The sequence below is a fragment of the Perissodus microlepis genome, chromosome 2 (assembly GCF_051167445.1).
Source record: "Perissodus microlepis isolate ML-2025 ecotype Zambia chromosome 2, ASM5116744v1, whole genome shotgun sequence".
Classification (NCBI taxonomy): Eukaryota; Metazoa; Chordata; class Actinopteri; order Cichliformes; family Cichlidae; genus Perissodus; species Perissodus microlepis.
The window spans coordinates 17,103,197-17,128,885 of record NC_140462.1 but is presented as its reverse complement, the minus strand read 5'-3'; the positions used below and the strand labels follow the sequence as shown (position 1 = coordinate 17,128,885).

The following is a 25,689-nucleotide window of genomic DNA, read 5'->3' as shown; positions in this document are numbered from 1 at the left end:
CATGCTACACTGTGGGTCTACAAGGACCTCAGTTGGCACCATAAAAAATATAAGTAATATGGTTAACTAATCTTATGAAGTCAACATGCTGCCAGAGCCAACAACCTACAGCAGTTTTCCCTGCAGACAAAGTCATACACTGAGACTGGATTGTGTGCTCTGGCCAAATATTAAATTATGTTATTTTTCTTAGCATCTGAAGGGTTTTAGTTTTCCCAGCTGCATATAAATTCATTATATTCTCTTGAAATTTTTACTTAAAAGGAACAGTAATGAAATATACTTATTTAATTTCCTGCTAGGGTTCAGATTAGACGATCAATTTTGCTACCCGATCAATATAAAGTTAGTGCAAATAGGCTGTTAGTTTGGACAAGAAATTAACAGAAGAAGTAGCTTTGTGTTATGGCACCAAACCCCATAGTGCCTTTAAAAGGCAATAATCATTAACACCAATACACAAATATATATGATTTTTCAATGTGTGCTTTTTAATAACAAACAAATTACTCATATAGGTTTTATGATGCACCCAGATTCAAAGCTTTCCTCAGAGTAAAGCCAATAAACCCAAATAACTCTCCCCTCCCATAATTTCAGCTAGTCTGTATAAATGCTTTATAAGCCTCGTTTTTAAAAGACACGTAGCCTACTGACACAGTCAATGATAACAAACAACCTTTATGGGGGCACATTTAGCCCAGTTCATTACAGTCGTTACTGTGTTATTATTAGCACAGACTTAGCCTCCCCTTTAGATAGAAAACAAAAATAAAGCTAATTTGGAGATTTATTGCCAACTTGGGGTAGAAATATTTTTGACCTGGCACTTGCTAGTACTCTGTTTAGAGTTCGATCACCTTTTGCCTTCAGAGCTGCCTTAATTCTTCATGGAATATATCCAACAAGGTGCTGGAAACATTTCTCAGAGAGTTTGTTCCACATTGACATGATAGCATCACACAGTTACTGTAATCCAGGATGTGAATCTCTTGTATCAGAAGGTGCTCTATTAGATTGAGATCTGGTGACTATAGAGGCCATTTGAGCACACTGAATTCATTGTCATGTTCAAGAAACTAGTTTGGGATAATCTGAGCTTCGTGCCACAGTCTGCTATCCTTTAGTCGCATAAGAAAATGGGTACACTGTAGTCATAGAGGGATGGACACGTTCAGCAACAATATTCAGGCAGGCTTTAACTGATCTTCAATTTTCACTAAGTAGCCCAGAGTGTGCCAAGAAAATATCCTCCATACAATTTGACCAGTACCCCCAAGGCAGGATGCGTTCATGTTGTTTACACCAAATTCCAACCCTACCATCTCAATGTTACATCAGAAATTGAGATTGATCAGTCCAGACAACACTTTTCCAATCTTCTATTTTCCAATTTGGGCTTGCTTTTTGCAAATACATGGTTATAACAAGACGTTTTCTGAGTTACTGTTGCCTTCCTATCAGTCCAATTGACCGTTCTCCCCTGAACTCTGACAAGAACAAAGCATTGTCACCTAGAGAACTTCTAGACCATCCTATCCCATCTAACACTAACAACCATGCCACATTCAAAGTCACTAAATCACTTTTCTTCCCCATTCTGATGCTCGGTTTCAACTTCAGCTGCAGATCATCTTGCCCGTGTCTACATGCCTAAATGCATGTAAATACAAACCTGAGTTTCTGCCAGGTGACTGGCTGATTGGATATTTTGTGTTAACAAACAGTTAAACGGATGTACTTCATGAAGTAACAAGTGAGTCTATCTATCTCTTTAGCTATGTGGTTACATTCACCTGTCTGCTACTGATGTTGGCCACATGTGCACAGTATTGTTTTGGCTGAAACACAAAGGATTTGGTAGTGCCCCAATGTGCATTTTCATAATTAACAAATAAGCTAAGCATAGGTATAGGTTTTACAATGATGCTTCATGATTCAAGGAAGGAAACTTGCCTCACAGTAAAGAATGGCAGAATTCACAAAACTAACCCATCCTAACTTCCAAGTATCACAGCTAGATACTTGTATTACACAATCTAGTTGTCCTCCTTTACATGCTAAATATAGTTCTAGTCATTATCAGTGCTTTACGTCATAAAAAATATGCAGATCCATGAAAAAACCAAGGTCTAATGACTAGACCGAGTCACATGCTTGTGAGGCAGGCAGCATAAGAGCAGAACCAGGTTACAGGTGGAATTTCCCCTGTCTCTCCTTTCTCTCTGACGTCATGTCCAATGGCAGTGGTTCATTGCTGCTCCTGCTGCCTAGCAATCAAACGTGTCTGACAAGGTGATACTCAGGTGTCAACGGCTTGGGCTGGTTCAACAGTAGCATACAATTAAGGAACTTTGCAATCAGCAGTTCCCCTGCAAGCCTTTAACAGAAAACAGACAGACGTGGGTATTTTTCTACATGTGGAAAAAAGGGGGAAGTTCAACAGTTTTGTTTCTCTTTTCACAAGTCAGTTCCTGCATTTATGCAAGTCATTTGAGGTTTCAGCCTTCCCATATGATTGTTTGTTTAGCATATGAACATTGCCATCTTGTGGTTATTTCTAAGGCATTAATTTACACCTACAAGCAAGGATCATTGAGCAGATTTGGTGGCCATGAGAAATTGTGAGTCGTTACGCAGTTATTGAGGTTGAAATTGCATGTGTGGGCACTAAAGCACCAGATAACAGAACTTCATATTAGCTCTTGATACTCAAACATCTCTGAGATTTGTAAGAAGTTTGACTTGTTTTCAAAGATTACCACATACACCAACTTGCAACCAAAAAAAAGCTACTATATTCCCTTTCTGCAGCAAGGCTGCTCTGAAAGCTTATTATGAAACTGGAGTGCTGCTTTCTAAATGGGATAAGAGCTCAGTTCTTCTTTTTGTGTAGTTAAATCAATATCCAGAAGCCCATTAAGCCAGGCGGGTACATCTTGGGCAAGGAGACATATCTGATGTCTGAGGAGCCCTTCAACACTTAAAGAAACACAAGGACTCTCCATTGTTGTCCTCTGTCATCTTCAGACTCCTCAGCTGCTCAGGCTGCTGATGGTGACATCACTGTCACAAGATAAGAAGGCTAACAGGAACTGCTTTAGCCTAAACCACACAGTACTCTATCCGCAGAGTGCTCAAGTCCACACAGATGAAGCCTATGCAACATTAAAGCAATGAAAAGCAGAGAGGAGAGGGGCAAAGTGTGGGCAGCAGCGTCGCAAGATGTTCCTAAAACAAGGAGCACATGTTTGAAACAAACAAGACTCCACACTGGAGTATATTTGGAAAGTCTTGTTCTGGATAATTGCTTTCAGTGGATTGAAGTTTCCAATTATCCACAAGCCTCTCTGCCAGTGTTCCCACCATGGGAAGTCTAAAGGGGAGAGGGGTGGGTGAAGGACTGGTGGGTCCAGCTGCTCCCGTCTCTAGTGGGGCCATCAGACTAAAAGCTCTTAAATCCCCCCACCTCTTCCCTCTGCGTCACGGCCTCCTGCTCCGAAGGGCCGGCCAATCAGACGGTGTTTGTCGCTCCCATGATACAAGCATCTCAGAGCAAAAATGTAAACATCTGGCAAACATTTAGACTCACTACAGAATAGGGCTGATCAACACTTCTGTCAAGCATGCCGGATCTATATTTGTGTAAATCAGTAAACATTCATTTATCCTGCAGAGACAGAGAGACCCCTGTGAGGAAACCTCAGGGTGTTTCAGTACAACATACTTTCTCATAGCATATATTTGTATTTTATTCAAGAACATTTCAGGAAATTATGAAAATTGTACATAATTTCGTAGCTGAAGTTGAAAATACACATTTAAACAGCTCTGATCTAATGTAACAGAAAGGCCAAAAAAAAGACAACCAGCTCACCATGACTGCAGATATGAAAAATTACATTCATGCTTAGAAAATTATTCAAATGAGCAGTCATTTCATCTGTAATCTCACTTAATTGCAGTCAGAGATAGAAGATATACCAATCTGAATATTGCTCTAACTGGCTAGTTATGCACAGACTCTCAATTTCCACACTTTCTAGGCCTATAGTTAGTGCAGCTGACCTGGGGTCAAGGCTATATTTTTCATAATGGAGGACAAAATGAAAGCTCTCATCTAGTAAAACAAAAGTGGAGACAGAAAAATTGCCCTGGTACTCTTCTGTTATAGCTGATCTGAACAATTTTTCACACACTCATAAAGACACACACCATCACACCATGTAGTCACATGCCAGCTGACACAAAGGGGAGTCACAGAAATCTATGGAGTAGTAAAGCAAGGCAGAGCAAAGCCCTGCAGGTCGTGTGCCAGCTTCTAGTACATCATATCAGTTCAGTCGTGTTTCTTTAGAGTGCATTTAAAGGCATTTAGTATATAAATGCTTACATGTGGTGACAAAACACATTATTTCCTGTATCCATAAAAAGAAAAATGTACATTAAGGCGATCTCAACGTTAGCACCCACGCTGTTAGTCACAAAAAAAATTAAGCAATTACTGTAAAACATGCCTTTTAAATCCCAGATGTACTTACCCCAGCAGAAGTTATCAGTACATTATATTCCCCGGCTTTGTATAGCCAGTAAGAAGCTGTTCTCTTATTTTTTTAAAAAAGCGGCGACGTTAGAAAAACATCCCTGGAGCGAGTTGGAGACTTTACGGTGCTACAGCTACATCATCACACAGTCACCGGTCAGCTTACCCTCCCGCTGCTTTCGTGTGCTTGCTGACACAAGGTCGAGGTTTTCTCCGGCGGGGGCTGCTGCGTGGGGAATTCCTAACAGTCACATTTTCCTGGGAAATAGCTGGCCCGGCACCAGTTTTCCCAAAGCGTGGTAGTAGTACGCGAGTCCGAAGCAGACGGAAGAGGTTTAAGAGCTAAAAGGCGTTTCTAAAAAAGTTTCTAAGTTAAAAAAAAAACGGCAAAAAATGGTTCATAAGTTTTATACACGCCATGGAAACGTGTCATTTACGTGTGTTATGCGCAGCAAAGTTGGATTTTTTTCAAGTTATTTACACGTTAAAAGTGAATTAATTTTACTTATACCGTTACGAAGTCGCAGGTGCGATTTTTACAGACAACCCACAGCTTCAGACACAATGTACTTAAAAATTAAGTTGAGAAAAGAGAAAATGACGGTGTTACACGCGAAACTTGGGGTTTAGTTTGAGCAGATTTTGTTCCCCTGTACTCTGTTAATATTACGACAGGCGTCATGGAGATATAAAGTGGGAACAGGCATCTTCCGGGAATGTCCAAGCCCTTGTGAGATGAGAGCAACTGACGAAAATTCCCTGACGGGCGGGGTCGATTCCCTGGAAATATTGACCGCATGCTGTGCCAGACGTATCAAATAGCAAAAAAAATACTGAATGATTTTATGTATTGCTTGTATTACTACCAATGTCAAATCATCGTTAAAAGCCTAAATACTAGATTTTGAGACAAAAACAGTAGTTCCCATACCGGGAGTCGAACCCGGGCCGCCTGGGTGAAAACCAGGAATCCTAACCGCTAGACCATATGGGAAAGTCATGTTTATCTCGAGGCAACATTACTTTTTCACTGGTTTCCACATTGGTTAAATCGTGATTGTTAGCTATTGTTATCTGACCTTACAATCTTTTATGGTTTCGCGTTATACATTACACGTTTATGTTTACTTATCATTTACATATGTTTAAAGCTATTCTGTTTTGGGTTGCTGTAGCGTATTATATACACAACACTTGGGAACTAGGCACCATCTAGTGGTGTTTGTAAAGTATTGTACATTAAATCTCAATGTCTTAGGCACGGGTTACACCTAAAGTAACAGAGCTAACTGGGTATGCATCGAATAGATCAGTAAATTAATAAAGTCAGTACTGAACAGGACGACAAACAGAAGATAGGCCCATTTATGAGGCATTAGCGCGTCCTAATCAACTAATGTGGGTGCAAACATATGACGTAATTTTTGCTGGGATAGTTCAAGTGTAGAGTCGGGTTCCACCAACCTACATAAAAACGCTCTAGCGATAGCAAAAACGAGCTTCAATATATTCGTACAAGTACAGAAACATCCAAAAGTTTTATCCTGTATTCACTTTTTAATTTGGCTTTATGTGATTGTACAGTTTACTAATTTCAACGCAAGCGGCGTGAGGTCTCCCTTTTGGGTATTTGGTACAGTCGTTATACTGGCGAGGGGCAGCCAAATATTTGACAAACTAGCCGCAAATCGTTTAGCTTAGCCAGCTAAGAGTTAAAATAATACACCGATTAAAAAAGAACACGCATTTCATCACGTTTGACCCGCTTAGGTATTTGTTAACGATTTGGGTTTCCATTTAATCAAGATGTCAACTCCAGCAAGACGACGTTTAATGAGAGATTTTAAACGGTAAGCGAAAGGAAAACAACAGAGAAGTAGCTATGGTTAGCCTCCTGCCGCTAGCTTGTTAGCGTTAGCCCAAACGGCAATCAAAACTACAACACTGCTATTAAACAACAACAATAAAATTCAGGGTCTTAAAAACACGAGATGATCATAAGTGGGTGAAGATTGGGTAGTACTAACGAATGTATGACTAGTAAGCTACTGATCTGTAAAGATAATTACGCCGGGGTGCTGACACCGGTGTTAGCAAGGCATCCGGGAGTAGTAACGTTCAGGTAGTGCAACTTAAGAGTCCCGGCTTATTTTAGGTGTCGTAGTACTTACTGAGACGATCACCGAACATTTAGCCTAAACTGTAAACAGCAATATTTCAATATGATTTCAGTTGGATGCGCTTCTAACTTGTAATTAAGGTTGTAGTCAAAGCGAGTAGCCAGGTGGCCCTTCAAATCCAGGTGAAACGTTTAGATAGACTGTTCATATACACACTGATCTGGGAGACCTTCTATCCCTGGGCCTTGACAGAGGGCTACCTGAACCCGAAGATCAGAAACCATCTGCTATGCAGCCACTAAAAACCTGCACAGTATGGTCCAACCACACAGTACTGGTGGTCACAAGGTCCAAAATCTAATCTCTTCTGGGCCACTGTAACACGATATATATAGTATTTCAGCATACTTCAAGAGCGTGAATAATAGGATGAACTTGAACTGGTTAAATCAGACAGGTAGTGGTTGTAATGGCCCTTCAGCTGTGTTTTTAAAAGGACTCTCTTTTTGTTTTTGTTTTTTGCCTCAAAACATTACTCTGAAAAGTTTTAAGTTTCTGTCTTACAGCAGGCAGAAACATTAAACATCATCATAAAAACATGGCTTAAATAAAGCCATGTAGCTCTATAAAATATCTCATTAAGGTAAAGCTACACAAAAGAAGAAACAAAATGAAATGGAAAATAGTGGAATAATATATATATATATATATATATATATATATATATAATTGCCAAGCACTAAGTGTATGTTATTGGTAAATATGTAGTGTCAGAGTCCTTTTAGGATTAATACATTAGGAGGTTCATTTTCAGTGTTAAATACTTAACTCGCCTGCCCTAATGACCAGCCTAAGAGGTAATAATAGTAAAGACTTTGACAACTGACTGTTTCAGTCATTTTCTTTATCTGTGATATAACTGTGTGTCCATTTTATCTGTCAGGCTGCAAGAGGACCCTCCAGCTGGAGTTAGTGGAGCCCCATCAGAAAACAATATCATGGTATGGAATGCTGTCATTTTTGGGTAAGTTGCTCTAATAAAAGCTATATCAGACATTTTGTGGCTGTTTTGAAAAGTGCGTTTTTGCAGGTGATTTATCCCCTTTACTGTATCCTCTTTTGTAGACCTGAGGGAACACCTTTTGAAGATGGTAAGATGTCCGTAAAGCTCTTTGCATCCACATAATGCATCTTCCCAACGCTGATCTGACATTAACTCAGCAATAAACCATGATGACTGTTAAGCATAGAGCTTTCGTAGTTGGATCATATCGATTGGTACAGTTTTGAGTATATTTTAGTGGAAGAATTCTTTTTTTGTTTTTGGCCAGAAAGCAACAACTGCTTATCATTATGCATTGATTAAAATTAATGTATTTATTAATCTTAAACTTTTTAATATTTGAAAAACATTAATAACAAGAATAAAAGAAGGCAGAGAAGACACTATCAATCACCATCAATATACATGGTACTCTATATCCAAACAATTCTGTTTTGTTATGTATTTTAATTCACATTGTGCCGTTCCTTCTCTCTCTCAGGAACCTTCAAACTTACCATTGAATTCACAGAGGAATATCCAAATAAACCTCCGACAGTGAGATTTGTCTCCAAAATGTTTCATCCAAATGGTATCTACCAACATACTGAGTTTGAGATATTTATTGATGTTAAAATAATCACGGCCTAAAGTTTTAACATTGTGTGGTCTTCAATGCTCTTTTGCAGTGTATGCAGACGGCAGCATATGCTTAGATATTCTTCAGAATCGTTGGAGTCCAACCTATGATGTGTCTTCAATCTTAACTTCAATACAGGTATCCTGCCGCCTTGCAGTAATGAGTACGCAGCTCTGACTCTTATGCCATAAAATGTTATTAGAAACCTAACCCACAGGCATTCTCTGTTGTGTATTTAAAGTCTTTACTGGATGAGCCAAACCCAAACAGTCCTGCCAACAGCCAAGCAGCCCAGCTCTACCAGGAAAACAAACGGGAGTACGAGAAAAGGGTTTCTGCTATTGTTGAACAGAGTTGGCGTGACTGTTGACCCCCGTTGTCGTTGGGAGTATGAACAGTGTCCAGCCCAGTAACAAGAAAACACTGATCAAGAAAATTGACCGATCTCACCAAAATGAAATGACACATCTTAAAATCCTTTGGTATATTTGTCCCCCGTTGTGTTGTGGCATTCACTCCTGCTGAATGCTGTTGTTGGGCAATAGCGTATGTTTGGTAAAAGTTAATGTACCTTGTTATATCCGGGTTACTTGCTACATGCCCCAACATTTTTTTTCTCTCTTCTCTCAGCTGTCACTTTTCTACCCATTTATTCATACATGAAGTAATGTGGTCGGATGATAGGGCGACAGATACTTAGATGTGCTTGCTGTGTGGTTTGCTGTGTAGATACTGGCAGTTCATATTTACAAAAAGCAAAGCTGTTCTTGGGTGTTTTGGGGCTCACTCTTCTTGGTTTTGTCTCTGCCTATCAAAAGCCTTTAAGAGGGATCGAAAATTAACCTGGCATAGACATCTATCCCTCTAACAACTCAGCAGATGCCTTTTGGGGGTCATTTTCTCGCTCAGCTTTTCTTGTAAAGCCATGCCTTTGATTTAAAAGGAAAAAAAATCTAAACACAAATGTCCCTCTTCAAAATAGAGAAAGGATATTTAGTACCCTGTCCAAGCACTTAACTTGGTTTCATAATGCTGACTTTTTAAAGCTGTGTAAACATTTCTATGCTATTTTACAATCTTGGAAATCAGCTGCCATAAAAAGCTGATTACACTGTTTTAAACAGGATGGTGTCCATTTTCAGATTATAAACCTTTGCACCGGTAACCCATGTAACAAACTGTACATTTTCTTGTAAATAAAAATAAATATACACCATTTGTTTGCTACTTATTTCTTAACCCAGAAGAACAAAATATTTGAATTAATTTCAGCCTCTTTGATGATTCTCAGTTTTAATTTATTCAGTCATTACAGCTGTGAAAACAAGCAGACACGTTGACTGTACTCACATAAACCAACACATCTGACATTAACAAAGATCACAGCTTACAATGTGAAGATTTTCTGCTCATGGATGCAGCTCTTGTACTTGTAAAATGATCTCCATGTTCTGAAATAGCAAACAACATTGCAGGTATTGCTGAATACAGATGTCTTATTACTACAGTGGGACTGGTATGAGCACCTAGCTACAGTTTGATGTTAATGCCGCTATAATCCTTGTCTTTGATGAGTTAACGGTCTACCAATGTTCACAAACAAGCAGTGAGAAAAGCTGCATATTCTGCCAGGTTTCTTAAATAGTCACAGAACAAAACAAAAGGTGACAAAAGCCTAAATTTGTTTTTTGTTTTTTTAAACTGGAAAGAATTGCATTAACAGGAGCGTCATTAGGATATGATACCACAATGCACTGACCACAAGCTCATGTGGAAAAGCAGGAGAGACAAAAAGACAAAATCCATCCTACAGCCCCTGTTAGAGCTAAAATATAGTTCATGGCAAAGGAATGCTGAAACCACCAGAGATACCTGAAAGATTCTCATTTATTAACATGTGCTGGAAATTTGTAACATAGTACAAACACAGCAGGTACGCTTGAGTGCAGTTTGCCTTCAAGTCCAAGACGATGAATGCGTCCTTTAAAAAAAAAAAAAAAAATTTCCTATCATGCAAATTAGTGTGAGGCCTGAGGTTTCACAAGCTCATATCGGCCCACCTGTCCTTCCTGTAGAAGTTGACCAATGAGCTGGTCTTTGTGTACTTTGCGGCTGACGACGAGGAAGCGTTGCCGTCCCTGTCCGTACGACTTGCTTCGCAGCCCGTATTTCTGGGATATCTGGTGGATCTGTTTGCGTTCGTCATTGGTGAGGTCAGTGGAGAAGCGGAGATCGTCCTGGCGGTCTGAACTGGCGTAGTTCCGAATGATGTCCTCGATGTCGCGCTTGCTGAGCTGATTTGCGGTTTTAACCGTGTCCATACCCAAACCCTCTCTCGAGAACTGTTCCTTCACTCTGATTGGCTCCGCAATTCCATCCCCGTCGCGGCCCAGACCGCCTCCTTTCCAGCCCATCTTCCGGAGCAGCTGGTTTCCAATGTTGTCTTCCTTTATCTCCTGCCTCGTGGCCTCTTCGCCTGAGCGACCCATGATCTGAGAACGTGATATGGCGTCGCTGTGACCCTCCTTTCTTAAGTTGGATTTGACCACAGCCTGCGTCTGTCTCAGTGTGGCTAAAGCCTCCATCGCTGCAATGTGCTTCACTATTTTCTTTGGCCCAATTCCTGCTGCGACATACTGTCCTTCTAAGTAAACTTCACACTTCCAGCGATGATCGGGCAGAACTGTAAACTTGTAATCAGCAGTCACTTTATTAAACTGAGCGGTATCATTAATAATGCAGATTGCATTGTCAGAGTTTTCCAGGATAACCAGCTCGCTCAGCTTCTTTTTGCCACCTTGTTGCCCGAATCGTCCACCACAATCTGACTGAATATTTCCTCTGGAGTACTGAGACTGCGGTTGTTGTTGCTGCTGCAACTGCTGCTGCAACTGCTGCTGCATCTGCTGCTGCTGCTGCCGTTGCGCTTGGTTCAGGCGAAGTTTTCTGACCGCCTCCTGCGCTGCTGCGTGCTTAGAGCTCTTTTTGGTGCCCATCGCCTGTGCCACCAGCTCGCCCTGCAGGAAAACACTGCACAGCCATGTACTGCTGTTGGGTAGCAGATCAAATTTATAGTCTATCTTCATGCGATTAAAAGCTGCAGAGTTGTTCAGTATGCAGATAGCGTCGTGAGCATTGTCCAACACCACAAACTCTGTCCAGTGCTTTCGCTTGTCAGGCTCGTACTGGCCCTTGGAGCTAGGTGTCGGCTTATCTTCCGGGTTGCGGAGTGCAGGCAAAAATGCTGGTGTTGGGCTGTGTAGCTGGCACACAACCATGTCATTAACTACAGTGTGTCTGAATTTACGCTGCACAACACGAACCTCGACTGGTTTCAGGAAAAGTTTTACAGCCTGCTCAGAGGCTCTGTCTCTTGCCCCGTTTTTACTTCCGGAGTATCCAGTAGCGAGATACACACCCTGGCATCTCAGTTCACAGGCGTAGCCATCTGTCGGTACTTTCTTGTTCTTTGGTAGATCAGCCTGAGGAATATCCTTCAGGCTCACATAAATATACTCAGGGTTGGTTTTGCAGGCCTGGATGCTACGGCTCAACATGAAATTATAGTTTGGTGAGTCACTTCCAGTCATGTACATAGGGTCCCTAAAAGCAACAGCCAGTGCAGATGCTACATTGGCAATCAGCCTTTGCTTCTCATCTAATGTTGGCTGAGATATTGGAAGAGGCTGCAACGAAGAGCCCGACTGAGAAACATTAGGACTGCTCCTCCCTGGGCTATTGTAGACTCTGCTGAACAGCCTGCTCGATGACGGCCTGTCTTGATGGCTGTAGCCCAAACCCTGACGTCCTGAATCCCAGCCTCCTGATCGCCCCCCTCCCCCGTACCCATTGTACCTGGGCGGCTGAGAGTAAGAGTCTGAACTCCGAAAGTTTTGGGCTTCATATTTTGCTGTGTACTCCTGCTGTGTTTTTGCCAGGAAGTTTGACGACGACCCACGACTTCCATAACCTAACCCACTACCTGAAGAAATGTCTCTGTCTCTTTCTCTGTCCCTGTGGGAACCCCAGGAGTCAGATGTGTATGTTGGCACTCTGTCAAAAGCGGGCCTCATTGAGGAGGATCCCTGTGCTCTGCTGCTGCTATTGTACGAAAAGTGTTCAGAGTCCCTCGGACTGTACAGCTCGCTCCTCCTGCGCTCCTTATCGTTCTCCTTCTCATCAGTGTAGGTTCCTCCACTGCTCCCACCGCTTACAAAGTGCACAGGCTCAAATCGAGGTCTGGAACCAAATTTTGTCAAAGGCATTTTTCTCATGGGCTCCTCTCCTGCAATAAAATGACAAAAGTAAGCAATTAAGGAAAAACAAAAGGGACCCATATAATCACAGATGTTTACAAAAAAAAGTAATAAAGACATCTTTTATAAAACAGAGAGCTAACTTATTTTTATTGTTAATTACAGTGGCATTTATTGTCAGGTTCATAAACATATGAAGAGGTAGTGCACAACATGTTAATGGTGTGAAGAGCTGAGCCATATTAGGTTTTCAGACTAACTGTAGTTTTGACACTACATTTAGCTAATGATTTCACCAAATGATTTGGCCATTTAAAACAAATGCCAACATTTTTCATAATGGATTTTTACATGTGCATGTCAGATGTATGCTAAATAGTGCTGTGTGATCTGACTACATGTCTGTCTGCATCTTCAAAACTAAATGATAAAAATTAAAGGAAAAAAAAACACACTAGCACCTTATTTACAGATAGTGTCATTGCAGGATATCGACATACACCTATTGCATCCCTGGTCTGTAAACAACAACAACAACAACACAGAACTGTCTTTATACTTTCAAAATAGAGAGCTGCAATGTTGCTGAAACCTGAAGCGTTAAAACACACCTCTGACTCAGGTTTCCTCTGCTATTCCCTGTGAGCCTGGTGAGGTATATTTAATCTTTTCTGTCAGCACATAAGCTGTGTGCTCAACTGCTGAACCCTGCATTTATCTAAACAGTAGTGCTGGCAGCTGTGCAACTGTGTGTACATTTTCTTATTATTACTATTAAACACAATTAATAACAGCAGTTCCTACTTTCCTGAACTCTCGATGTGTGCGCACTTCAATGTCGATGATTGGATACAGGATCACTATGAAATTAGAGTGATCTTATTAATTCAATTCATTATTGTTAGTTGTAAGAAGTCTGTAAAAGTCAGTGCTGGCTGAACCACTGAGGCTGCCACTGCAGTGGCATTGGAGCATGTCAATGGAAAATTGTACTTAGTAGTCAGTATAAGCTTTTAATGATATAAGTTTACATGTGATAGAATACTGCATGATGACCTTTTTATGACTTAGGCTGTTGTCTACTACAAGACTTGTTTCTGTTTTATAAATTCTTTCCCACAGCGATAAGAGCTGAACAAGCAGTTTCACTCCTACCAGGAAGAGGAGAGCTGGACACTTTTATCTGCGCTTCCTAACAAGAAGAGGGGCCGCGTCCTTCAGAATCACACACACACACACACACACACACCTGCATACGCACATACATACGCACTAACATTCCTCTATCTATGAATAGACGTATTCACTGTTGTATTATTTTTGTATATAAATAAAGACAAGTGCAAGAACAGAGCGCACATCACAGGGCCTCCACTTTGGTGTGAGTGCTCTGTGACCGCCCTTGCAAGTAAAAACTGCAGCGTGTGTGTCTCCACTCTCTGACTCTCAGCTGAAGAAGTTGAGAACAGAACTGTTATCTGTGACTCTGTTCCAGGATCCAGCACTGATTCCTGACGCCGTGGGAAGCCAGCACCGAAGTCTGTGCACAGCCCTCTTAGACGGGACGTGAATTCGGGTCCGTGCCGGTGTTTATAGTCTGGTCCACGGCGGTGGGATTCAGTCTGGCGATCCGAACCACCAGTGAGACGTCTGAGGGTGAGAAACACTATTTTGATGTATAAAACCGCCAAGAAGGTTTTAAGAAACGCGTGTGACAAAATAGGTTTAAGTTCGCCAAAAGGCCAAAAGGAACTGAGATAAAATAGGTTAAGTTTGCCAAAAAGAACTAAGTTTAGACTGGTTTTAGAGGTAGCCGAAAGTACTTCGTGACAAATTAGCGCGCAAATGTCTATGTGTGTGTATGTGTCTGGAAGTAAGCTGATTTTACAGCACAATACGCTGCTGAACTACTTCCATTTTTGGTTTTCTTTGCTGAGGCTCACGTACTGGTGACAAAGGAGAACGGTTGAGTTTCATCTCATAAAACTGATACCGCTTCACTTTTAGAGTGAAGTCGAAGGCTGTATCAGTAAACCACTCTGAAGTCAAGCGTGCCAGTGACGGCCCAGCAAAATCTTTGAAAATGGAGAATAAACAAGCAAAATTAACACCTGATGAGAAATGTTTAGAAAAACAACAAGCCGGAGCAGGAGTAATCCAAAAAGAAAGGGAGAGGAATGCATAGTGGAAGAGCAAGAGGTGGAGGCAGGCCTAGACACACACCAAGCAGTGGCTTTAGCACCACATGCTGGGAGTGTGGAAAAGAGGGACATTTTGCACATGACTGTAAGACACAGAGAACCTCCGACACAGAATGATTAGCTGCAACCACTGTGGCTGCCACCACCCAGACAGATGAAAGGGAGAGACAGAAAAAAAAAAAAAAAAGTAAAAGCATTAAAAAACAATGGAAGAGTATAGACTTTTCCAAGCATGGGCAATCAAAACCGAATGGAGAACTGAAAATTAGAGATCAAAGTAGAGATCACAGAAACCGGATTGTGTTATCAGCCGACTGAAGTTTAAAAAGTGCTGGAACCAGACCCGACTGAATACACATAAATACAAAAGGGAAAAAAGTAAAATAAACAAAAGGCTAAATTAAATTAGAGCTTAACTGTAATGTATTCAAACTAATAATAGCAAGGATAACAACCTGTAAACTGGTATTAACAATGAAACATAGTTGGGATGAAGACCATGCCCAGAATGAATAGAATGAATGAAAAAACATAATTCACACAAACACATATTAAATGAAATAGAGAGATGCATAAGGTATATTAAGGTTGTGTCATTGCTCAGCCAAGGAAAGTGTGTGAAAAGGAAAATGTCTCCAGCTTGGGAAAGGGTGAAACTGCAGATCACCCGCAGCCCTTGGTGGATGCAAAATAAAATATAAATAAAATATTGTAATATACTATTGCTGTTGTATAAAAAAGATAATAGCATTAATAATGAAATAATATTAATATGAAGAGGCACCTTAGTCAGTTATGATGTGAGGTGGATAATTGTTAAAAGTAGTCTGCATCAAGCTTAAGGTTTGCTCAAATTCAGTACAATGACATATGAGATGAAGAAAATAAAGAAAATATCTAAACTAATTATCATATATATATATTATTAACTATTGTCAGTGCTGAGTGGTGCTTGGAAACATATCCTGATGACCTATGTGGGATTCACAATGCCACATTTGTGTCCACCTGAGTGGGTATTGGGCTATGCAGAGTGAAGGATTATGTGTGTGCAACCTACAAATTTTACTTCAGCTCTTTTGTCTCCTATGCAGCGATCTAAAGGGCCCAATAATAGCCTAAACAAGAATGGCGCACAGACCAGTTTCCCCCGGTAAATATAAACTGTGAAAACTTAGGATCTGCATGGGGCCAGTGCACAGCTATGAGAGCCCTATTATAAAGGACTGAGTAGGCTTGCACTGACAGACTGTCATGTCCATAATGAGGCCATTTTGCTAGAGTTGGATGATGGGAAGATACAGAATAAATCTTAAATTAGTAGTAATATTACATTTATTTTATTTTCTCGTCAAACATTTTGACTGTGCATTATAGCAGCTTGGTTTGGTCTTGTTGATGAACAAAACTTGACACTGTCTTTGTTCCTGTTTTTAAGATCATGTTGCTATCAAACACAGAAAACTTGCTGTATCTGATGATCACATCCTGGGGAAAACTATGAATTTAAGTTCCGCTGATGGCTGATGTCCCAGAGTAACTTTGGCATGTTAAAACAGAAACAGATAATGACAGCAACCCAGATAAACACTCACTGCCATCAGAAGAAATATGTCTCTTTTTTGCTTCAGAACTGGGACTTGGCTCAAAGGAGGGCATCTCGCCAGTGTCTGTCCCTTCTGCCATAACCAGCACCGTCCAAGTCAAATCCAGGCCATACCTGTTAATGGGGCCAAGGATTTCAGACAGATTAGGAAAATGTATGTGTTACAGTTTCAGCATAAATAACCAGAGGTCATCTTTTTCTTGCTGCATTAAGGGGTCACCACAGTGGATCATCTACCTTCATCTCACACTATACCTGCCATCCTCCTCCGTCACAACAACCTTCTACATGTTCTTCTCCTTTCTCTTATCCTCCTGCCTGGCAGCCCCATATTTAACATCCTGTATCCAATATATCCACTATCCCACCTCTGCTAATTTTCAAGCCATCCCAGACTTGCCTCTCTAACGCTGCCTCCAAATCGCTCAACCCAAGCTGTCCTCTGATATACTCATTTGTAATCGTGTGCATCCTGGTCCCTCCTAGTGAAAATCTTAGCATTTTCAGCACTTCCACCTCCAGCTCCGAATCCTGTCTTCCTGTCAGTTCCAGCGTCCTGAACCATACATCACAGCAGCTCTCACTACCATCTTGTAAACCTTGCCTTTCACTCTACTTACTATCCTTCTGCCACTCATCTCTACCCTCTCCAGTCTGCCTGCACTCTTTTCTTCACCTCTCTTGTGCACTGTCCATTTGGGTGGTTGGCCTAAGTATTAAAGCTTGTTCGCTTTCACAACCTCTACTCCTTGTATCTTCACTGTCTTCTTCTCATTTACACACGTGATGCTTCTGCTGACTTTCACTTCTCATCAGTCCATACCTCCACATCCCCAAACTTTCCTCCACCCGGTCCCTAAAGCTAACAATGTCATCTGTGAACACCTTATCCAGACACTCCTGCCTGGCCTCATCTGTTAACCTGCCCACCATCACTGTAACCAAGAAGGGGTTTAGAGAAGATCCCTGTCTCACTGTCCTCATACATGTCCTGCACCATTCTCACACACTTCTCTGTCACTCCTGACTTTCTCTCACAGTACCACAGCTTCTCTCCTCGCACCCTATCACATGCTTTCTGTAGATCCACTGACACAAATAGCTGGAGGTAACGCATTCATTCACACTCCATGCGGTTAGCAGAGAAAACGGTCTCCCAGCAACACGTAGAGTCTAAAATACAAAATCCGTGAATGGGCAAAATATTAAAATGCCGTAATTTATATTTTAAGCCTATTATGGATGTTACAGTGTGAGAAAACAGCTGGATTTCATGCCATCACAATCGCCTCGACATAGTGACGCAGTACACCGACAGCTTCCATCCTATGCAGGGTCCATCCCTCACAAGCAAACACGTTGAACAAGCTAAACACATTTATTAACATTTAAGTTTCTCGTTAGATATCAGTGTAGTGCTCTTACCTTAAGGTGTAGCCTTTGATCCCATCTACATGTACACCTGTCTTTTAACTGATCTGGAAACAGCGCGTTTATTCTTACGATCAACCGGCAATTATTATTATCGTGCTAGCATTAGCCTGCTAACTGATTCTGTAGCTTCCAGCTAACCCAGCCCCGCATCAAAAACTTGATCACACTCTTTGATAACAGTTAAAGGATCAAAACAGACCTAAGAAGAAACCGTCTGGTGGGTCTGTTTCCCTTACTAACTCTTTCCTGAAAAATTGTAGTTGAAAATGTTACAAAAAAACAGCTTGCAGCTACAGCTACCCATTCAGCTAGCAGGAAGCATCCATTTTCTGGTCCAGCTACAGCAAAATCATGGCGTCTGTCACCGCACTGCCCCAGAATGCATTGCGTTTGATTATTAGAGAGCACATGTAGCGTACAAAACAGGCTCTCGTGGTTTGTGTTTGCAGTGCTTTGCAACAGTCTTCAGCCTCCTCTCATTTCTTTGTATTTTGCTTCCAGTGATCCAGACTTTCTTGGAATTTTTATGGTGTTCAAAAGCAATAGTTCACCAGGCTGAAGAAAACATTTGATTTGTTTACATTTATTTAGTTTAATCTACAGATGTGTCAAATGTAACATTATGACATACCTATACTAGTATTTTTGTAGAAACAAGGTGATTCCCAAAGACTTATTAGCTGAAAACTTGGCTGGAAAGTGGACAATTAGTATAAGACAAATAACAAGTGGAAGGCCTTTGGGAAAGAAAATAATGAATAATCAATAGTATCTGAAAGTCATGCAGGAACTGAGAGACTTCCAATTTAATTTAATGTATCGCCTTAAGGTGCTTTATATTGTAATAGAAAAACTCCAGCCTCAAATGACCTTCTATGAGCAAGCACATGGCAACACTGGGAAGGAAAAACTTCCTTTTAACAGGAAGAAACCTCCCACAGAACCAGGCTCAGGGACAGACAGTTATCTCCCACGGCTGGTTGGGAGTCAGGAGGAAGACAGACTTCAGTTACCGTTTAAAATGGTGGTATTTAGAATACAGTTACTTTGTTGAAATAAATGGATTACACAGCGGTATTTTCCTGTTTCATATTGTGGACTGTTTGGGTTTTGTTTGACAGCTATGTTCTGTTGTTCCAGGCGGCAGCGTTACGGTTGCCATGGTTACAGGGCGACGCGCGCTCTCTGCGACTGTGCGTTTCCTGGGTGAGAGAGCTCGTTTTTATTGTTGTTGTTGTTGTTGTTGTTGTTGTGCTAAACTATGCCGAGCAGTTTGGTTAGCGGCGGTGTGTTTCTGTTGGAAAATAAACGGCTGTGATTTAATATGAATGCAATAGGCAGAGTGTTACAGGCATAGCGCTAAAGAATGTAGCCTCGTGGGCAGTGTAGTCAGCGCTGCAGGGAGAATGAACTGCCATACCCGTTATGTGTCTGTGAGCGACGGAGGGAGAAAAAGGAGAAAAGTAAGAGTTGTCGTCGAGCAGAAACGGGAGCTGGAAGCATGTAAATATAATAATAACCACTGCAGCCAAAAACCCAGTTGTAAGTAAGCTATTAAGGCTCGACTGTACACTGTGTTCGTGTTTTCCTCCGAAACAATAAGTTCTGTTGGAGCAGCCTTTCAACGCCTCTGTCTGTCTCTCGCCTCTCTCGCAAGCAGAGTTGACCCAGACAACAAAGTAAAGCTATTTTTCGGCTACGAGCCCGACACGAACCCGAAGTATTAGCCAGAGGTCCCTTTACTACGGTTCGGAGCCGCGGACCTGCAGTAATAGTAATAAATCACACAGCAATAGTACATTCATGTAGTTGTAAAAAGCATGATAATATATTAAGTAATCTAAAGTATTCAGAAAATACATTTTGGGGCATGTATTCTGTAATCTGTAGTGGAATACATTTTAAAAGTAACCTTCCCAACACTGATAATAAGTAATGATTTCATGCATTAGATGATCGGTCTGCTAAGTGAAACAGGGAAATGACACAAGAACTGGTCTGAAAATCTCGAACAGGGATTTATGAGTCTAAATTTGAAATCTTTGGTTCAGATTTTGATCACTATGTTGATGTACAAATTACCTTTTAATACACAGTGTTGCTTACCGTTTGTTTTTGTCAAATGTCATGCAGACTGCTGCAATGTTTTGTTGTTGTTGTTGTTTTGTTTTTCTTGTTACTGTTGTTTGATCCCTTTGCAAAGGTAAATGCAACTTAGGACAACCTGGTTGTGTGTGTCTCAATTTCTTTCAGATTTCCAGAATGCGCTTGGTTGGTGTCAGAAGTGGGATCTCTTGGCTTTTACTGATCTCGAAAGAAGGCTTTCCAGCCTCTAACCTCATGTATTTGAGAGATGAGTAGCCTGACTATTTGGACCCCAGACCATCTCCATGGGGATTTCTAGGAATGGAGCACGTTGTCCTTAAATGGTGAGAGACTTGAAATAAACTGTTATAATTTAGGGGGGAAAAACAGGAAAACAATTGTTTCTCTGTGTTCACATCTGGTCAAAAGGTGATTTCGGGGATGAGTAAATGCTGTGTTCCAGGAACACTGGGAATATTTTTCAAAGAAAGAGAGTAATTGAAGACCGGGTCCTCCTTGCTGAATTGACTGTCCATCAAATTATGGTGAAAAACACTTTGGATTTGTGGTGATGATTGCCTCTAGAGTAGAGATCAGGCACGTCAAATAGACAAAACTGGACATTTGTGAGCGTGGGAAACAAGTCTGATAAAGAAAAATACCAATCAAGAGTTGGATTGTCTCCAAATGTGGTTTATGTGAAGAGGAAATATGTGGATAGAGTGATCAGGGCTTTTTGTGTTTGGATAAAACATTCTGGATTTCTGCAAGGACAGAAATTCAAGAGATAGAATACAAGAGAAAAAACATGTACAAAATCACCTGAAAGCATTAAAAATGTGGAAGTATGAGAAGCTTTGTCAGAGAAAGTTCTTGTCTGTATCTCTCGTTAGAGCGTCAGTGCATTGGAATGGACCATGACCCTGACTGTGGCTCTTCAATGGCTACACCTACTCCACCTCCACCCCCACCATTTAACAGAGATGACGAGGAGCGCACAGTGCCTGCAGACTCTTCCAGTGATTCATTATCAACCACAGTCTGCCACCGGATGTTTCATATCCACAAGCTGACTCATCAGAAAGCATGATCGCCTCCACAGCAGAGTTTTCTACCTCAGTAAAGTACACCCGACAGCTACACCCAATATGTCCCTTAAATGCCCACAGTTTAAGTGGCAAGCACCAATGTACAGCCCCTATTAATCTTTTGACTGTGATCAGAAGCTCATATTAAAGAAGCCAGGAGTCATGACTGGGAAACAAAATATAAACTTCTAGAAGCATCTAGGATCAGACTTCAGCAGACATCATGAATGAGATGATTGTGACAGTGAGGCGCACATGGAGGCCACAACAGCCCTGTGCAAGGTCATGCTGACAATCTCCTCAGAGCCCTACAGAAGAAGACAAAGGACAAGAGCTAACCATTTACCAGTCTATCATTAGATGCTACAGCATCTGGGCCCACACCCCTGACTGCAACTACATATCAAGCTGCTGCTGGAGGAAGAGGTGGCTCCAGAACGGGATGATGTGAACCAGAGAGCTGTTTCAAGTCCCATTAGAGGGGACATTGTGCCTCAGCAGGGACAACCATGCTAATGACAAGTATGGAAATGTGGACTGAGGCTGCTGGGAAGGCACAAGAGAGATGTGCAGCTACTCTGACTCATCTGACGCTTGAAGATGACAGTACCACCTACAGCACACATATTAGTATACAGCCCACACTCACACACTCGTTTTTCCCTACCTTCAAGACAAAATTGAGAATTGCCAACTTCTGCAAATCAAGACAAGTGATCCCAGGTAAGGGAGCAAAGTCTCAGCTCTGCTTTGTTGCTTAAGGGGAGAGAGAGAATGCTCAATGTACTCTGCCTGTTTGAGCTTCGGCCATCAACCAATCCCAGGATCAACAAAGCAGTGAGGTGTGATGGACTGACTTACCTGTGCGCACCATGGAAGAAATAAATATCAGTTTCTATCAGTGGACTTTCTATCAGTGTTTGGGTCTAATGTTTATGTCATAAATTTCATGTGTGTGATCAGTGAATCAGTGCTAAAAACAAAGGACTGTAAGGGAAAATAGTAGGATTCTGCTGGATTCTTGGAGGATTCCATTGGATTCCTGACTATACCAAAGATGCTGAATAAAATAAGGATGTGCATAGTTTTAAGCTTGGCCAAAACTTTGGACTCTTTCTCCTGTTCTTGGAGCTGCTCCTCAGAGGTTTTATTCCTGTGTTGCAGGGTGCTTGCTGCTCCCGAGGGAGACAGCTGCCATCGAGGAGTGTCACTGACTTAATTTATTGTTGTTCGCTTTACCTGTGTGGTTTTAATGTTGTTTTGTCCACTGATAGTTAAGACTAAGTTTGTAATTATAAGTCAATATGATAATAATAATATGAGAGTTTTAGTGTTTTTCATATTTATGTAAGTAGGAGTATTATATAGAAATTGTAGTTTTGTACTTCTTCTAGTTAAAACATGGTTTAATATTCAGGGAGGGAATAAATATTCTCTCTTCTTCATTCAGATAGTTTAGTTGATACAAGCAAAACCAAATTCACCATGTTAGCCATATAAATGAACATAAGTATTGCAAAAAATACATTTATAGTATTGTGCAGAATGAATAATTTATAAAGTCCAACCAATAGCAGGCAGTCAAACTTTAGGTACTTGACAGGAAGTTATACTTGCCATTTCTCTGGAGTTAGTCTGTCTTGTCTCCTCTGTCTCTTCACATTATCCTGGATGGACTCCATTATGCAGACATGATCTCTGTGGCTCTGTGTCAGACTGTATGAACCAGTCCTGTTTTGCTTGATACTGTAAACAGTTCTTTCTGACTCCGGTTGCATTTTTCATTTGTTGTTATGTTGCAGAATGAATTTGGGGTTGATGGCACACCTCTCCGAGAACTGCAAGACCAATATGAACTTGAAAACCTAAGACTGTAATGTAGTTGGCTCATTCCATGTTGGTTTTGTCATGTCTTCTCCAGATTTGGAGGCCCATAGAAACCACAGTTTTGCAGGTAGTGAGCTAGAATGAGCAGCAATTCAATGCTGCAGGTGGTCAACTATTTTAAAAAGATTAAATAATTTAATCCATAGTATAATCAGTAATAAACATACTGGTTCTTTCTTTCTTTATATATGCACATCTTTGCTTACACTGCCTCCTTCAGGACAAAGTGGGACAGAACAGAACTTCTCCATCTGTAAGAGTGGGTATTACCATTATGTTAAGTCTTGGGACATTAAATTTATTTAGCTTATGTCATTTCCACCAAAGCTCCGCCCAACTAAATATAGAGGTCTAATCAACCAGTGATAACAACATCTTATATATGCAAAGCTACTGGTAACTGTAGCTGATAAATACAAGTCATAAAGTGAGGCAAACCAGGGAAAAGTGCAATATTTTCAATCAATCAATCAGTCTTTATTTATAAAGCACTTTTCATACAAAAAGAAAATGTAGCACAAAGTGCTTTACATGGTTAAAAGCAGCCTACCCCACCCCACCCTCCAACTCACTCCCCACACTCTCATTAACATAAACGATGTGAATACACACAAAAAAAAACTTCATTCATTTTAGTTTCATTTATTTTTTTTTCTCTACTTGTCTGCGCCTCACAGATTGAGAACCATCTATCCATTTCCTTCCAGTTATCCAAATAGGAGTCACAGAGAGGGCTGGAGCCTACTCCAGCTGTCACGGGACGAGAGGCGAGGTAGACCCTGGTCAGGTGATCAATCTGTCACAGAGCTAACACTTAGAGACGAGTCAATTTAGAATCACCAATGAACCCATGTAAAAAAACTCTGAGAGAACATTTACATTCTACAACGAAAGACCCTGCGCTGGATTTGAACCTAGCACTGTCTTGCTGCATGGCGACAGCCAGCGCTAATCGCCTCAGTTTTAGAGCCACTGTTGAAAAATGACAGACAGAAGCGTCAAATGTTTGGATCACCTTTTTTATTCAAAATGTACATCAATGGAATCAAACTAAAGTAAGATCCAGAATCATTTGAGGTGTGGGAGAGGTTCTGACTACAAGAGGTGATGACTGATACTAGAAAAAATGTATGGCAATTCCTGACACCAAAATGTTACACTCAGAGTCACGTCCAAAGATCATAGGTAATAAACAACAAGTCTCCACTTCGATACACAAAATATATCCTTATAAATTATATAAATGCACGAGTATTTTTTAATACTCCTATCTGGGGTTTCAATTCAACTCCGTCTTATACTAACATTTGGCAAAGTGGGAGCTGAAATCATAGGACAGAGCAAATGTACATGAATTATATGCACCGATTTGAAGAAAACAACAATGAAGGAAAACAGATAGCAAAACTTTGTTATTTAAGGGTTAAAAACAAGCAGGTCAAAGATCACTGCAGTAATGAAAAAAAAGAGAGAGAGAGAGATGCATGCAAAATATAGAGTAGGCAGGTGAATATTAAAGCACAATGTGTAGTAAAAGGCCATGACATGTGACCTCCATGGTATTCAGCAGTGACATGTAAACATGGGCACCATAAACAGTGCTTTGGCTCTTGCATGATTATGACTCTTAATTTAGATGTGCAGAAAACAAGGGAAGAGGACATCCTCATTATACTGTATCACTTTTACACATTACACATAGTTTATTAAGTGCTTCTGTTCTTTTGTTTAAAAGCAAGTCTCGATGATTCACTGTCATTTTATCCTAATGCCTCTCGGTTGAGAAATCTCTTGAACAGATGAGTGCATAGTGCAGGTCACAGCAATTTTATTTCAACTAAAGGTCAAATAATAACTTCCTCTGTGAGTTCTAAAAGTGTGTGAGTCCCACCCAACGACTTCTATGAACTACAAGAGTCTCTCTATACATTAAGACATGATAGCAGATTTAAATTGTGCCCGGTTCCTGACCTGCCCAGCTTTTAACCATCCTTAGGTGGTCAGAAATACCATGCGAGTCCACATTAAGGCCATATTCAACCAAAGGAGATGCAATGGGGAGAGTAAAAGGTTCATACAGCGAGAAAAACAGGAAGAGGTAAAGGGTGCTTAGTTCTTGCTGAAGCTGCAATCCCCTCTTCAGGTGGTCAAGACAGATTAAAAGAAGCTAAAGAGACAAAGAGAAAAGAGCAGGCAGTTAGAGCGAGGAAGCCAAAGCAGAAACGCTTACAAATAAAAGATTCAGAAGTGCGATTCATATCAAGGAGAGAAAAACTTTAGGTTTTGAATTAAATCTTTGTGATCATAGTCATTCAAACAATACACTATAGACATAAAACACCCGATTATATTGTGTCCACGCCATGATTTTTTTTAAACAGTGAAATAAAAGGTACAGCCCGTGTTACGATCCCATGACTTGTCTGTGGTCATTCAGGTGTACAGAAATTTAAATAAATGAATAGGTGCATGTCTTCTCCATCACAACTGAAGTGGAAAAGGTATTAGTCACAACAACACAAAACGTAAACATGTAAGCATAAGCAGAGGCAACATATCGTGGATTAGATTGCTCAAAGTGAGTTTAAAGCAGCATTGAAGCACATACACGTTAACACGTATTATAGCAGAGCAGGTAATGTATAAGAAAACCCTGCAGGGATGGGGAAGGGAGGGTCCACAGAGCCTCTGGTCACATTTGAGGTACTCAGTACCCACAAAGGCTGGTCCCTTAGCAAAGCTTGAGGGCTGAGGACCTACTCAGTGCAGAGCCAGGGATTACTGCAA

At 40.9% G+C, this 25,689-nt stretch overlaps 4 protein-coding genes, 1 long non-coding RNA gene and 1 other non-coding gene across 11 annotated transcripts in view; 2 read left to right on the top strand and 4 right to left on the bottom strand.

Moving 5' to 3' along the window:
• elf1 (E74-like ETS transcription factor 1) overlaps positions 1-5,275 on the bottom strand; it is a 40,536-nt gene extending 35,261 nt beyond the window's left edge. Inside the window, exon 1 of one of the 2 annotated variants that reach the window (XM_084951358.1) lies at positions 4,710-5,275. The gene's annotated coding sequence lies outside the window, so the exon portion shown is untranslated. The other variant, XM_084951348.1, reaches the window with a different exon arrangement.
• Positions 5,276-5,465: 190 nt separating this feature from the next.
• trnae-uuc (transfer RNA glutamic acid (anticodon UUC)) lies at positions 5,466-5,537 on the bottom strand. The gene has a single exon. It is a non-coding gene; the product is annotated as a tRNA-Glu (tRNA).
• Positions 5,538-6,173: 636 nt separating this feature from the next.
• Positions 6,174-9,561, top strand: ube2a (ubiquitin-conjugating enzyme E2A (RAD6 homolog)). The gene is made up of 6 exons (XM_084951304.1): positions 6,174-6,393; positions 7,607-7,687; positions 7,789-7,814; positions 8,208-8,297; positions 8,395-8,483; positions 8,587-9,561. The coding sequence occupies exons 1-6, from the start codon at positions 6,350-6,352 to the stop codon at positions 8,713-8,715; spliced, it is 459 nt and encodes a 152-aa protein (XP_084807430.1). The 5' UTR covers positions 6,174-6,349; the 3' UTR covers positions 8,716-9,561.
• Positions 9,562-9,621: 60 nt separating this feature from the next.
• nkrf (NFKB repressing factor) lies at positions 9,622-18,193 on the bottom strand. The gene is made up of 3 exons (XM_084951225.1): positions 17,834-18,193; positions 16,398-16,522; positions 9,622-12,630 (listed from the first exon to the last, which is right to left on the bottom strand). The coding sequence occupies exons 2-3, from the start codon at positions 16,486-16,488 to the stop codon at positions 10,364-10,366; spliced, it is 2,358 nt and encodes a 785-aa protein (XP_084807351.1). The 5' UTR covers positions 16,489-16,522; positions 17,834-18,193; the 3' UTR covers positions 9,622-10,363.
• On the top strand, positions 14,146-25,070 carry LOC146392642 (uncharacterized). Of its 4 annotated transcripts, none has more exons than XR_014802236.1 (3): positions 14,146-14,257; positions 20,096-20,271; positions 20,821-25,070. It is a non-coding gene; the product is annotated as an uncharacterized LOC146392642 (long non-coding RNA). The 4 variants fall into 4 exon arrangements; XR_014802239.1 differs by lacking the exon at positions 14,146-14,257 and adding an exon at positions 18,278-19,048; XR_014802241.1 differs by lacking the exon at positions 14,146-14,257 and adding an exon at positions 19,074-19,305.
• The window catches only part of septin6 (septin 6), an 18,270-nt gene continuing 16,486 nt past the window's right edge, over positions 23,906-25,689 (bottom strand). For both annotated transcript variants that reach the window (XM_084951254.1, XM_084951237.1), the window contains one exon: positions 23,906-25,069. Coding sequence is in view for 1 of the 2 variants with exons in the window: in XM_084951237.1 (XP_084807363.1) it covers positions 25,060-25,069 (10 nt within the window). In the remaining variant the exon portion in view is untranslated. The remainder of the gene's footprint in view (positions 25,070-25,689) is intronic.